A 14,269-nucleotide genomic window follows, 5' to 3' on the forward strand; every position below is an offset into this window, starting at 1 on the left:
GGCTAATCAACCATCAACCCACCACAGACTTGATATCTCTGATGTCCCCATAATGCTCGCTCAGATCACTCTCACTCTGCCTTACAGATGCCAGGTGACGCTCTGCCTCCATTTTTATCTCATGCAGATTCTGCTCGGCATCGATCGTCTGCTGCTTGATGGAAGTCTGCAGCTCCGTGAGAACCTGTGACCAAACAGGACTGCCTATTGTGAGTGCTGCCATAGAAAATGACTAGGGCGTTCAAACGGTTACAATCGCATGATTGACTTAGCGAAGATAGTGGCAGTACAGTGAATATAGCAAGTAATAGCATGCTTATACCTAAACTACCACGACTAAAGGCCAGTATTTCTCTGTTTCAGCGGTCTAGCCAAAGATTTCTGTACATCCTGAAAATCAGACTTGAAGCGAAATATTTCCAGCACAGCCTCGTACAAGTTTATATGTTTATAGCAGAGCCTAGCCTGAGTTCAAAGGCTTACAAAACAACTAGACGAGCCCAAAAGAAAAGGTTACTCATCCCTGCCCAACCTGATCGGACTGTTGTATGCGCTGAACTAAAGAATTGAAGTGTTCATCTCTCTCCTTTGTCACCTCGTCAATTTGACGCATCCGCGTCTCAAGCTCTTCCTTTTCAGCTGCCAGTTTCTTGGTCTCAACCATGAGAAGTGCCACCTCATCCTGCCTCTCCACTTTGTGGTTCTCTGCCACAACGCAGACAGACATATACAGACCAACTCCTAGTCACGGATATGATCACGCTCAACATCACAAACAACAAACACTTTTATAACAAAAAAAGTGGGTGAATTCTTATAGTGTTTTCAAGGCACTCATAGGTTCTAAGTTTGGTGAAACATTATGTAGCATATTTCTCAACCTCGCTGTAGGTTTTTATGGGGCTGTGACTCACTAACATTGAATTAAGACCTAACTTCAATGACTCGGCCAGTAAGAATAAGAATTCCTACAAATAGTTGAATCACTTTACGTAGTAATAAACATGTATCTGCCTGGTCTCTATAGCGATAAAGTGACATACAAAGTACTAGTTGAAAGAGCTGTTTGAACTCCTTAACAGTTACAAAAAACACAATTCAAAACAGAAACTATAAGAATATCACAGTTCAAAAATCTTTATATAAATCCTCAAGCAAGTCAGCCTTAAACAGGTTCACCTCCCAACATCGTTCTTCGCCAACATAACATTTCCCTGATAAAATGGCTGCACAAGACTGGGTGTAGATGAATGAAGACAACATCCATATCTTTACACCTAGTTATACCTCCACACATCTGGTATATAGAAGAGTCAGTCAGGTTAGACTAACATACCAAGAACTTGGAGTTCAGTCTGAACATTTTCTAGGCCGTCCTTGACATTCTCGTACTGCGAGACCATCTCTTCTGCCTCCCCCTTAACCATTGATAGACTATTCCTGCAGTCTACTAGCCTCTTATCCGCTTCTCGCAGCTCTGCGCGACGCTTGGACAACGTCTCCTCCAGACATTCTAGCTCAGTCTATAGGAAATAAGAGCTGAGACTAGGGACTGAGTTCTCACCAATCTATGCTTGCGTGTCAACTTAATACACATAATACAGGAGATACACCAAGTCGTTGCATTAAATACGGGCCTTTTTAAAGACAGAACTTTACGGAAAGCACTAGACTAGCATATTTAAACAAGCTCACATGCATGTAATGCTCTAACTCAGATTGTCTTTCCTCATCCTCAGCTTCCTCCATGCGGTGGCCGGCCCTCTCCTTCTGGTTCCTCCAACTGTTTTTCAGTGTGTGGAGTTGTTCTCTCTGCATGTTGATAGCCAAGTCAAGACTCTCCAACTCTCCCTGTCTCTCCTTAAAGTCAATAGTTTCTCAAATGAATACGAATGCTATTAGTCTTTTTTGTACGGAAGCTTAGCAAACAAGAGTTTATTTTCATGAAACCCAAAGGTTACTACGTACTGTGAAGGTACTTACAAAGGAAAACTGCATATTTTAAGAATCCTTATGTTGTCCAAAAATAGAAAAAATCTACAGAAGATGTTTTTTGACCACAAATATGACTTTTTGGCTAAAAATACAAACGTGTACAAATGCCTTCTTATGGAAGTGGAAGTACTAGATAAATGTCCGACACTGCACAGGTAATAAACAACAGCTTATAAACAGTGGCATGTAATGTAGTTGCCATTGGCTAATTGAGAACGATAATAAATACATGTATATTACTAAACTTATTAATAAAAACCATAAGAGCCAGCTCTAGCGACATGGCGTGTAATACAGAGCAAATATGCGAATTTTAATCTATGTAATGACTATCTGCCTGATGAACCCATTGTATCCTGTATGGCTTATGGAGTTAAATTGTTGCTTTGTGAACTGGTGGTTTCAAGTTTTAATCCAGTACAATGCAGACTTTTCGTTGCAAGTGTTTAATCACTATAGCTGAATATACAAGGGCATACGACACACGGACTGAGACTTATACATATAGATATTCAACTGTCAGCCATCTGCACTATAAATCCTCTAAATGTCAAGGTTAAAAAAAGCAATTTTGTAAAGCTCTAAACCATTCAGAAGGGTTAGCACTTATATTAAAATTCATTGCTATCAATAATAAAAAGAAGATGATGATTCATTAAATGAAAATTTCAAATCTTATATTTATAATATTAGCATTACAGTCAAACCCCTGCTTCTTAAACTTCACTTCCGCGGACATACAATTGTCTGGACAACATTTGGGTCTGGACAATTATCCGATGCAGTCGTGCCTGTCCGAAGATTGACAACATTGACCGATAATGGCTCTCAAGGCAGATGACCCAAGCAATGCATGCACTTGAGTATTGTACTGTAATTTTTATTTGTTATTATTGCTGCTATAAATATTATACCATAATGTGGGTATAACCATATTTTACTCTCTGGTGTTTACTGTATATGCATATTGTACCACATTGTAGCCTAATAGCACGTGTGTGAAACAATACAGGCTGTGTAATGTAAAGCATTCAATTTTCAATGACCAGACATGACTCAGTCTGTAACAGTCTGAACAAATGAGGATTGTTTGACAAACAAGGAATGTTCTTACATACTAACCTTTAACCCCTCGCGCAGAACCCGTTTATTAAATCATGACAGTGCCACTGACAATAAACTAAATATTCATCAATCGTATTCCTATTCTGACAGAGTAGAGATATGACAAGCTGTCCTACCGAATGACAGAACACCGAAGCATCACAAGCCGTCCTACCGAATGACAGAACACCGAGGCATGACGAGCCGTCCTACCAAATGACAGAACATCGAAGCATGACAAGTCGTCCTACTAAATGACAGAACATAAAAGCAGGATGAGCCGTCCTACCAAATGACAGAACACCGAAGCATGACGAGTCGTCCTACCGAATGACAGAACACCGAAGCATGATGAGCCATCCTACCGAATGACAGAACACCGAAGCATGACGAGCCGTCCTACCAAATGACAGCACACCGAAGCATGACGAGCCGTCCTACCGAATGACAGCACACCGAAGCATGACAAGCCGTCCTACCAAATGACAGAACACCGAAGCATGACGAGTCGTCCTACCGAATGACAGCACACCGAAGCATGACGAGCCGTCCTACCAAATGACAGAACACCGAAGCATGACGAGTCGTCCTACCGAATGACAGCACACCGAAGCATGACGAGCCGTCCTACCGAATGACAGAACACCGAAGCATGACAAGTCGTCCTACCGAATGACAGCACACCGAAGCATGACGAGTCGTCCTACCAAATGACAGAACACCGAAGCATGACGAGCCGTCCTACCGAATGACAGCACACCGAAGCATGACGAGCCGTCCTACCAAATGACAGAACACCGAAGCATGACGAGTCGTCCTACCGAATGACAGCACACCGAAGCATGACAAGTCGTCCTACCGAATGACAGCACACCGAAGCATGATGAGTCGTCCTACCAAATGACAGAACACCGAAGCATGACGAGTCGTCCTACCGAATGACAGCACACCGAAGCATGACGAGCCGTCCTACCGAATGACAGCACACCGAAGCATGACAAGCTGTCCTACCAAATGACAGAACACCGAAGCATGACGAGTCGTCCTACCGAATGACAGCACACCGAAGCATGACAAGCCGTCCTACCAAATGACAGAACACCGAAGCATGACGAGTCGTCCTACCGAATGACAGCACACCGAAGCATGACGAGCCGTCCTACCGAATGACAGCACACCGAAGCATGACAAGCCGTCCTACCAAATGACAGAACACCGAAGCATGACGAGTCGTCCTACCGAATGACAGCACACCGAAGCATGACGAGCCGTCCTACCAAATGACAGAACACCGAAGCATGACGAGTCGTCCTACCGAATGACAACACACCGAAGCATGACAAGTCGTCCTACCGAATGACAGCACACCGAAGCATGATGAGTCGTCCTACCAAATGACAGAACACCGAAGCATGACGAGTCGTCCTACCGAATGACAGCACACCGAAGCATGACGAGCCGTCCTACCAAATGACAGAACACCGAAGCATGACGAGTCGTCCTACCGAATGACAGCACACCGAAGCATGACAAGTCGTCCTACCGAATGACAGCACACCGAAGCATGACAAGTCGTCCTACCGAATGACAACACACCGAAGCATGACAAGCCGTCCTACCAAATGACAGAACACCGAAGCATGACGAGCCGTCCTACCAAATGACAGAACACCGAAGCATGATGAGCCGTTCTACCAAATGACAGAACACCGACGCATGACGAGCCATCCTACCAAATGATAGAACACCGAAGAATGACGAGCCGTCCTACCGAATGACAGAACACTGTAGCCAAAACTTACCTTGAGAGCATGCTTGAGGTCAGTGGCTGCTTTTATATTTCCACTCAACTTCTTCTCTTCTCTCCACTCAGAAGAATTCTTTTTCAATGTAGATTTCAGGACTCTGTACTTGTCTCTTAGCCTGGAGTGCTCATCTTCCTGTGGACAATCAAAAGGGTGACTGCTTAATATGTATATTTACTATTTTATATGAGGATTTTGGGTTAATTGATAATTTCTACCTAAGGTAGTGAACTCGGTTACTAGTTACTGGGACAAAGTGGTGTAAACAAAACTGATCATCGTTATGAAACGCATTATAATTATTATTATAAACGCATCATGAAGCTTCATTACTTGTAAATTTGGAACTTTTTACTTTGCCATTTTGATACAACCTTTTGATGACATTGCCAATAAAAAATAGTGATTTGTATAAATCTTTAGGTTGGGTTCCTCATCACAATGAGTAGAAGCATGCGTATGGCAGTCAGTTTATCCAATGGGGACAAGTGGTGTCTCCCATCTACAACTTATAAAATTATCCAATTTTAAGACAAAAACAGCTCTGCATGTAGGCCTGTCCTACCCCTGCCTCCTGGATAAACCATGTGACTCGTATGACCCCAGCATCATATGCATCATAGTTGGCACTTATGCCGACAGCGCAGAAGCAAATGCTTCTCTATTCATCAATCGCATTAAAGAGTAAAGACATACCATGACATGTGAGCTTAATGCATTCCGAGACTGGACTCAACTGTCAATTTTCCTCGAATTTCAAAACAGTATTTTCTATATAAAGTAACTAAATACAACTCAATCTGTTCCGATCCTCTGAAAGAAAAAACTATTTAAAAGATATATATTACGATGGAAAAATAGGTTTCCGTTTTAATTCATTACTTATGAAAAAAGTAACACATACCTATCTAGTGGTTATGGTCTACAATAAAATGTAACTTTTTATGTATGGTACTGCATGGAGCTCAATGTGGCTAACAATGGTGTGAGAGAGACTTGACGGCAACACGTTTGGTTCGCTACACTTTTGTGCAGATAAGTAACATAGTTTAAAGTGAACTGAAATGAATTTAGCTTATCAAACACACATTGAAAAATAAGTTTTAATCATACAGGAAACTTAATTCTAAATTGGTCTTCGGTTTCATTATAATCTTCTTCCGGTTAGGCGCTTTTTGACTTTTGACTCACTTTTACTGTCACTTTTAGCTGGCTGTTTTAAATTGTTTTCTTTAAAGTGATGTGGCAAGAAAGACCAAGCGATGCTATTCTCAAAAGCGGCCTCTCGCACACTTGGCTACCTATCGGCCTCATCGAGAACTGCCTTGTATGCTCATATCTCAAATTTGTCTTGTAACGCAAAACAAAAGCTTGTTCGATATTTTTCTCAAATCTCAAATTTCTCGTATGTTTTGGTACTTCTCTATGTCGAGGTATGACAGTAAAGCAGAAGCGATACAGAACAACTATCAAAAACGGTGTTTGACCACAACTTATAAATGGGGTCGTTTGGCACGAATGTTTGTGTATCCATGATTAGTTACAGGTAAGTCAATTACAAGAATTACCAGATATCGATGGAGGTCAGAATAAAAAACCTTAACCATGCGAATGCTAGCAAAGAGAAATGATAGAATATTCCACCAATAGAATGTTCACAATGTTAAAGATGGAATATCTTGGATGGATAGTTGACTAATACAGGCACCATGTGAACCAAAACTAGAAGTTGACACTATAAACGCCTTACATAGGTTACCCATTATTGTATAAAGTCTTTATTGGTTACTTCACATAACCTCAGCAATAAAGAAGGATCTAATGCAAAGTACATCTATGACAGTAAGGAGAAACAATTACATGAATCACTCGGAGAGATGATGCCCATATAAAGTGAGTATGAATGTATCATATACAACCTCTACCAATATTAGTGTAAAAGGCAGATAATTACTGATTGCGTTCATGGCTCAGCTGTTTGAATCTGATATTTCACATCCATATAAAACACTAACAACAAGCCACAGACAACACATACATATCTTGAGGTTACCATGCAAATCTATGCAATATTTACTAGTTAGAGCTGCTAAATATTTACAAAGCTGTTTTATAACACAACTCGGGGTACAGAGAGAGCTAGCAATAACAAACTTAATTTTTAGTGAACAGCATTAAAACTTCCTGCAGTGCAGCTAATTCAACTTCTCTATTTCAAACATAAGCCAAAAGGATCCCTATACATACTCAATGAGCAAAGAGTTACTAAAATAATGTCACACTCTTATGAGATCTTAAAACATGACAAAACACATGATAGTATATGTAAAACATTTTACTTTGAAATTGAATGCATTTCTAACCAATTTGTGATGTTCAGGGACGGTGCAGACAAGCCCATTACGTTCAGATGTTTTGAGAATACTGCGAACAGGGGTTGTAGCTGTGGCAGAGGTGTTGAGCAGAAGTGTCTTGGAAGGTGAAACAACTGTGACAGCTGTAGTGGGTGCTGCACCAACCAAGGCGACTGTGGCAGGATTCGCGGGTGCGCCGGTGACACCAGTAGAGATTAGAGTGGCTAATGAGAACATAGCAGATACTTTGGACAAAGCTAATGGTAAGGGTGAAGGTAGGATGCATGTAAATATACTGTAAAAATAATTTGTTGTTCTTGAACAGAGTACCCTGAAATACAAGACGTTGAAATATGGCGTAAGCAACCTTTGAACCTGTTGTTACATTAAGCTATTAATTCCATATACATGTAGCTGCATGCAAATGTTTAAGTGATCTCTGGCTTTCGCTGAACCAAATTTACACTGTCGACAGGAAGTAAATAGTACCCATTGAACAAGAATAGGTCGAGACATGCTAGCATTTACATCCTGTTACAGTGGCTGGCCAATAGATGGGTTTGCTCATCACCACCCTCTAGGTACTGCCTCGGTGCAGCACTGGTATAGCCCAGTGTTTTTACAAATGTTCTTGGTTTTGGAAGGGTGTTCTGTTTGCCCTTTCCAATAGACAGCTTTGTCACTGTCGGTCCGACACACGCACAACTGGTACTGTATTACAGACGGTTCCCTACTTACGAACATTCGAGTTACGAACAACGGTACATACGAACAGGTCTGCGCGCAAGCACTACTCAGAAGCACCACCCAGCATCCACCTTTCTCTGCCCAGTTCGTTGCAGTGCATAGGTGCGTGAACGTATCTCCAGTGCGCAAAGAACTTTTTTATTTTTGCTGTACGTATTGTAAAGAGATTTGCCGGCCTTTACTTGGCATGATCTAGACAAAAAAATAAAGAGAAGAGAGTGCGTGTAGTTTCATTCAGCTTTTAATTAGTGAAGGAAATTTCATTAGCCGAGGAGCGTACGGCTATCTGCTCTGCTCAACTAAATGAGCGCACTCCTTTATATACAATAATATCAACCGTTCCGGCTAATGGCAAACGGTAAGAACATCGGCTAACAAGGTGAATAAATAGGACCGCTAGCGCGTTGGTATGACAACAATGTAAGTGACGATAAGTGATAGTGTTATGACGGTATATCAGCTATAACAATAGCATAACGAGTGAAACAACGATATAATAAACGGACAACACATACAAAAAAATAAGACAACAACGACAAGTGATAGCATAACGATTAAAACAACAATATAATAAAAAGGACAAGATATACAATGAATAAGAAATGCAGTGTCATGGCCCGGCGTCCACCAAAGTATTATCTCCATTTTATTAAATATTTTTTTCAGTACAAACCAATACAGGTTACTTATAAAGGCCTTAAACATACTTATATAAACCTTTAATATACTTATATAGGCCTTAAACATAAATTATAATACAAAATATAGCACTGAAGCAACTTACGAACAAATTCACCTTACGAACAATCATTCAGAACGTAACTCGTTCGTAGGTTGGGAACCGTCTGTACACGTATTACCAGTAGAAGGTTCATATAGCCTGTGTACCTGACCCTTTACATACCATGGATATGGACTATAGATACATAGCTCAAATCTCCTTATTCATGCACAAATAATTATTGGATTCCAAGCTTTCAAATGCAGGTAACGCGGAATTGAAAAGATACAAGGGTCTTCTGTACCGTTTACACATTGGAGGGAATGGGTAAAATATAATCACGGGCTATGAACATAACGGCACCATTAAAAAGAAGAAATTAAGCCATACCTCCTTGGTAGACAGGAGCTCCTATCACCGTCTGCGTTTGGACGGGGTTAGATGCATTCTGGACCATGACAGCACTGGTAGGTTGACCTAGTTGACTGACAGGAAGTGTGTGCTGTAGCATAGGCTCTACAACTGTGACATATGGCAGGTCTTAGCCTCAAGACCATTTATAATGCAGTCGACAATGGTAGGTCTATTCTGTTGTCAGTCACTGAATTATATTATACTTGTACTACTCCATCTGTTCATAATCACACCAACCAATCAGTATAATAATTATGGCACTAGTAGAAAATCAAAGGCTACATTTCTACCTAGCGATATAATGGAAACATTCAAAACAGTGAAAGTTTTAGATGTCCACATGACAGAATAGTTCCATTTCAGAGATAAATAAGAGAAAAGTGAACATCAATTATATTGACTCAGTTTGAGAACAAAATATAGAGTAACAATAATAAAGCAACATGTTTAATTGATAATCTAGCTTTTTCCCTACACTGATACAGCTGGCAGCCCAGCATGCCATAGCGGAATAACAGAGCGAGCAATGGCAGAAAGAGATTTTTTGTTATTAAAAAGTAAACCAGTCAGCTAGAAATTGTTCCAGTGCCAAAGTAATGGAATGGTTGGCACTGTGGACAGGTCCTATTAGTCTATAACGAAACATCTTATAACCATTGAGAGACAGTTTATTGAGAGAGCATCCTTACCAAGACATTACAGAGTACAGAAATGAAGAAAAAAGGTGTAAGAAACGCAGAGCTTACACATTCTTACCGTTATGCTGAACGTTTGAAGAGGCTGGATAGCCTCTGTGTGGAGTAGAGGTAAACATCTGCCCTGGCACTGATGCGTTAGGCACGCCTGGTGCTCCTAGTACTCCCGGTACTCCAGGACTTGTGGTTGGCTGGCCTGGCTTGAACGACGGACCTTGTATAAAACTGGATGACAACTGCCCATAATCTTGTGTATAGGGCTGAGAGTGAGCAGGGTTAATGGGTGGGTTAGGATAGCCCCCATTTGGCGCGGTTGGCTGAGCATTGGTTAAGGATGTACGATCCATACCGCTTCAAATGGAAAAAAATTAGTACATAATTTATAATCTACACTTGAGTATGTCAAAAATACCCATAATACCGTTTAACTACATAACATCCTATAAACAGCATTGTTAGTACTATCTTCAGGCCCCACAGACCTGCAATATAACAAAGAATCAACAAGCAACGTTTTTATACCCAAGCTTTGGCTGATTCGCTAGCAGAGCAGCGAGTCTGTTCACTTCCTGTTTATATCTCTCAAGTTCCTGCCGCAGCCTGTCAGCCTCATCTCGCTGCTGTTCTATCACTCCCTCCGCTGCATCTGTTCGCTGAAGAGTTTCATCCAAAGCATCATCTCGCTTGGCCAGAGCCTGAAAAAATTGAATGACCGACACTATATAAGCAGTCAAACTCGGATAACTCACCCTCGGATAGCTCGAACGCATGGTTAATTGCTTTAGATAGCTCGAACTTAACATCATCAACTCGAACAGTTTCTTGCTCACCGGCTGCTGAGACTATTGTTATCACTTTAGAATATCACTTTATTCCAAGCCATAGCAATAAAAATCAGCCTTTAGTAGTTATTGGGCATCGTTATTACCATCAACAGCCAAATATTTTCGTTAATGACTTTTCTAAACGTTTGCGAAAAATCAAATTTTGCCAAACATCCGTTTTGTGATGTCCCTTCGTAAATAAGTAAAGGCGAGGTAACCTTCAGATAAACTTAAAATAAAAGCGACAAAATTGATCTTGGTTAAAATGCTCAGGAGAAAAAGATGTCTTTTTTCTGAGCGTTTCAACCGCGATTAAGTTTTGCCAAATTTAACCTGAGAATGTCCTGGCAGGCACATCACCTAAAACAACAAACAAATCTCAAGTGATAGAAAAATATCTTTACTTTCTGATACAATTTTTTAAAACTTTACATGAGAGGCCCTTTAACTTGCAACAAGCTATCTATGCTTTTGATTTATATATAGTTTGTGTATGTAATGTACACATATCTACTAATAAACACACACACTCGTGACAGTGCTCTAATAACTTGGATGCTCTGATAAATCGAACACTTTCACTCGGTCCCGTGAAGTTAGAGTTATCCATGTTTCACTGTATATATATATATATCTCAATATTTGTCTGCTTGTGTGTCCATTTATAGCAATAAAGTTTTAGGGATGAAAAATTCACCGCACACTGTTTTTGAACTCAGAACCTACAGCTCTGCAGACAGGCACTTATGTAATACACTACACTGTCCAATTGGCTAATCTATGGAGTAAATGTGGCACATGATTATTAGACATGCTTATTTGACATCTTTCATGGCTTCACATTTAACACTGCAGCTAGCGTTACAAAGAACCACACCAGAAGAAAAGTGTATGCTCATACGTGAAGAAAAAAAGCCTAAACTCACAAGACCAACAAGACTATTTCGATCAGTATGGATCTGTGATGAATTAATTACACAGAAATAAACAAAGCACACAGAAATAAATAAACACCTTTATTTAAAAGTTATAATGGTAAATGTTGTAAATGTTGAGCAAAAGCACTGAGCCCCACGTAGGTTTTAAAAGTTTGGCCTTTAGCCGTGGTCTATGACCTTGAACCAGAAGCCGCGCCCAACGACAAGCCACGCGGCTTGAGCATGAGGACTTACGGTATACACTCACATGTCTACATCCATGTCTGTATCTATATGCATGTCAACATCCATGTCTGTAGCTATCTATATCTATTTATCTTCACCTATACATGATATTAAATATACTAAATTTTTAAAGGGCTCATAAAGCATTCCATACTGAAAGTTTTCTTATCATCACTTCAAGATTTCGCATTCTACTATAGTCTAACCTGACGTACCGAATTTATTTTTACCAATATTACTTTGATATATCGAGATCATCATATGTGGGAAATAAGATTTTTTAAGTATCTCGTTAATTTATTCCCCGAGTTACAAAAACTTAATGATAAATACTTCAGCTCATCATGCACATGTATAGCATACAAAACTTAAATTGTATGTAAAAAACTAAATAAATGTTGTAATAATAAATACAATGGTATTTTATTGTCAAATCACTCCTTGGATCCATGATTTTAAACTATAAAATTAAGGAATGATGCGATGTTCAATATTATATAAACACCCTAAAAACTATGTGAAGGAGAACAGTGTACATTGAAAAGCTTTGGAAAACCTTGATAAGTCGCGCATTAGGATTGATTTCATCTATAGAGCCTATATATTTCTCAAAGTATGTGTGTGTACATATGTGTGTCCCTCCAGCTATAGCTATTAAAATATTGATGATGAAATTTGGCATTCTGATGGATTTGAACTCGCGACAATTACCACAAATACATCGACAAGTCACTTATCTGGACGCGCTACCACTGACCTAGAACGGCATAGCGACCAAAAACGTTTTCATACGCCGCATACGTCATGCGTGTGCTAATTATTTTAGCCTTGCATCTACGAGTTACGATGCCTCTGTTCAGAAATATTTTGGGACCCAATTATATGCTTCTTCGTTTTTTGTCTTTAGAGCTAATTTATTCGGCCCCACGATATCGACAATAATTTATCTTGAACTTAAAATTTGGCGATTTGTTTACTGATTATATACAGTGGAACCTCGGCTCTTGGACGCTTCAGTTCTCAACCAACTCGGATTTCAACCAAAAATTTTAAGATTTGTTCGTCTCAGATTTCGAACATAACGCAAACCACCGCATGCGCATTGAAATTGGAACAGCTCCGGAAACATTCGTTAACAAACGGAGAAGCAATTTACGCTTCATAAACTCTGCACAAAAAGAGAGGAACCATCTGGGATGACGCCTCCTTCAACAAAGAGATTTGCGAAAGAAATAACCCTCCAGTCGAGTTACCCTAAATTGTTTTGAAGGAGGATTCCCCTTCAAAGATGTGAAATGAACGTGCCATTGCTGTTTATATTTTCTTTTTCCTACAATGTTTGACGTAATTGATCCGTTGCATTTTTTTGCCGTTTCATTATCAATTTCTGCAATTTTTGTCACAATATCTTAACCTTTAATATTTATGTTTTAAGAGCAAAGCATACGAAATGTTTACTTTTGTTTTCTTTTTCCATCATCACAAATAGAAAACAATTTATTAAAAGTAAACACAATCTATATCTACCCATTTTTATTTATAGTAAACAGTACAGTTTATGGTGTGAAATGTAAAATACTTTACCGAAGTTGTTTTCTCGCCTTGAAATGGATTAAAATTTACTTACATTCATTCCAATGGGCAAAATTGTTTCGGATATCGAACAACCTTCTGGAACGAATTATGTTCGAGAACCGAGGTTCCACTGCACATTATTAAAAGATATACGTTACTGAAAGTTATAAAACTTTAAATTTACAGTGGCTTGAAAACCTTTACAGTTGTTTTATTTATTTTTAATTTAGTTGTCCAGCACAAAACCCTTAGTTACAGTTGTTTGACAAAGTTTGAAAAGCTTTACAGTTGTTTTTATTTTTTTTTCAATTCATGTCAACTACACAAAACACTTCTTTCATGATATGTAGTTTGAAAGTTAGAATGGCAAATGTTGTTATATGTTAAATGCAAATCAATTTCCTGTCTAAAGAATGTGTTTTCACCCGGGCAACACCGGGTAGCACATTTAATATATAAATATATCATGACAAATATTTGCTCAACTTTTATCTTTGACGGCAAAACATCTCTATGCAGAGTTGGCCACAAGTCAATGTTTGAGTACATTGTGCTCTTTCCAACATATCAGTAGTAAATTCATACACTGTCTTACCTGTCGCAGCCTCGAGATTTCATCATCAGCCCTAGCCAGCTCCTCCTGCAACCTACGGGCTTGGGAATTCGGCTTGGGGGCCTGTAGCCTAGGATTCTCTATCTCTGACTCATATGTTTCAGGCACAGTCCCCAAACCTTTAGCGGCTCCTCGCTTTCTGTCTCCTCTCCCACTTTTGCCACCTTTTAAGAGAGTTTTTACGCATACAAACAAAAGCCATCAAAATGTGTTGGACTTCACATGAGCAAGCTATGAAATAGGTCAAAGGTGAGGCGAC

The 14,269-nt window shown here is 39.7% G+C and overlaps 1 protein-coding gene across 1 annotated transcript in view; it reads right to left on the reverse strand.

Moving 5' to 3' along the window:
• Positions 1-14,269, reverse strand: part of LOC137399457 (centriolin-like) — a 63,469-nt gene that overhangs the window by 14,547 nt on the left and 34,653 nt on the right. The window contains exons 19-28 of the mRNA XM_068085582.1: positions 13,993-14,174; positions 10,358-10,530; positions 9,897-10,186; positions 9,117-9,248; positions 7,268-7,482; positions 4,902-5,039; positions 1,696-1,860; positions 1,337-1,523; positions 533-705; positions 23-184 (exon numbers count right to left, since the gene is read on the reverse strand). Of these exons, the coding sequence (XP_067941683.1) occupies positions 23-184; positions 533-705; positions 1,337-1,523; positions 1,696-1,860; positions 4,902-5,039; positions 7,268-7,482; positions 9,117-9,248; positions 9,897-10,186; positions 10,358-10,530; positions 13,993-14,174 (1,817 nt within the window). The remainder of the gene's footprint in view (positions 1-22; positions 185-532; positions 706-1,336; positions 1,524-1,695; positions 1,861-4,901; positions 5,040-7,267; positions 7,483-9,116; positions 9,249-9,896; positions 10,187-10,357; positions 10,531-13,992; positions 14,175-14,269) is intronic.

This window comes from Watersipora subatra, chromosome 7 (genome assembly GCF_963576615.1).
Source record: "Watersipora subatra chromosome 7, tzWatSuba1.1, whole genome shotgun sequence".
Lineage (NCBI taxonomy): Eukaryota > Metazoa > Bryozoa > Gymnolaemata > Cheilostomatida > Watersiporidae > Watersipora > Watersipora subatra.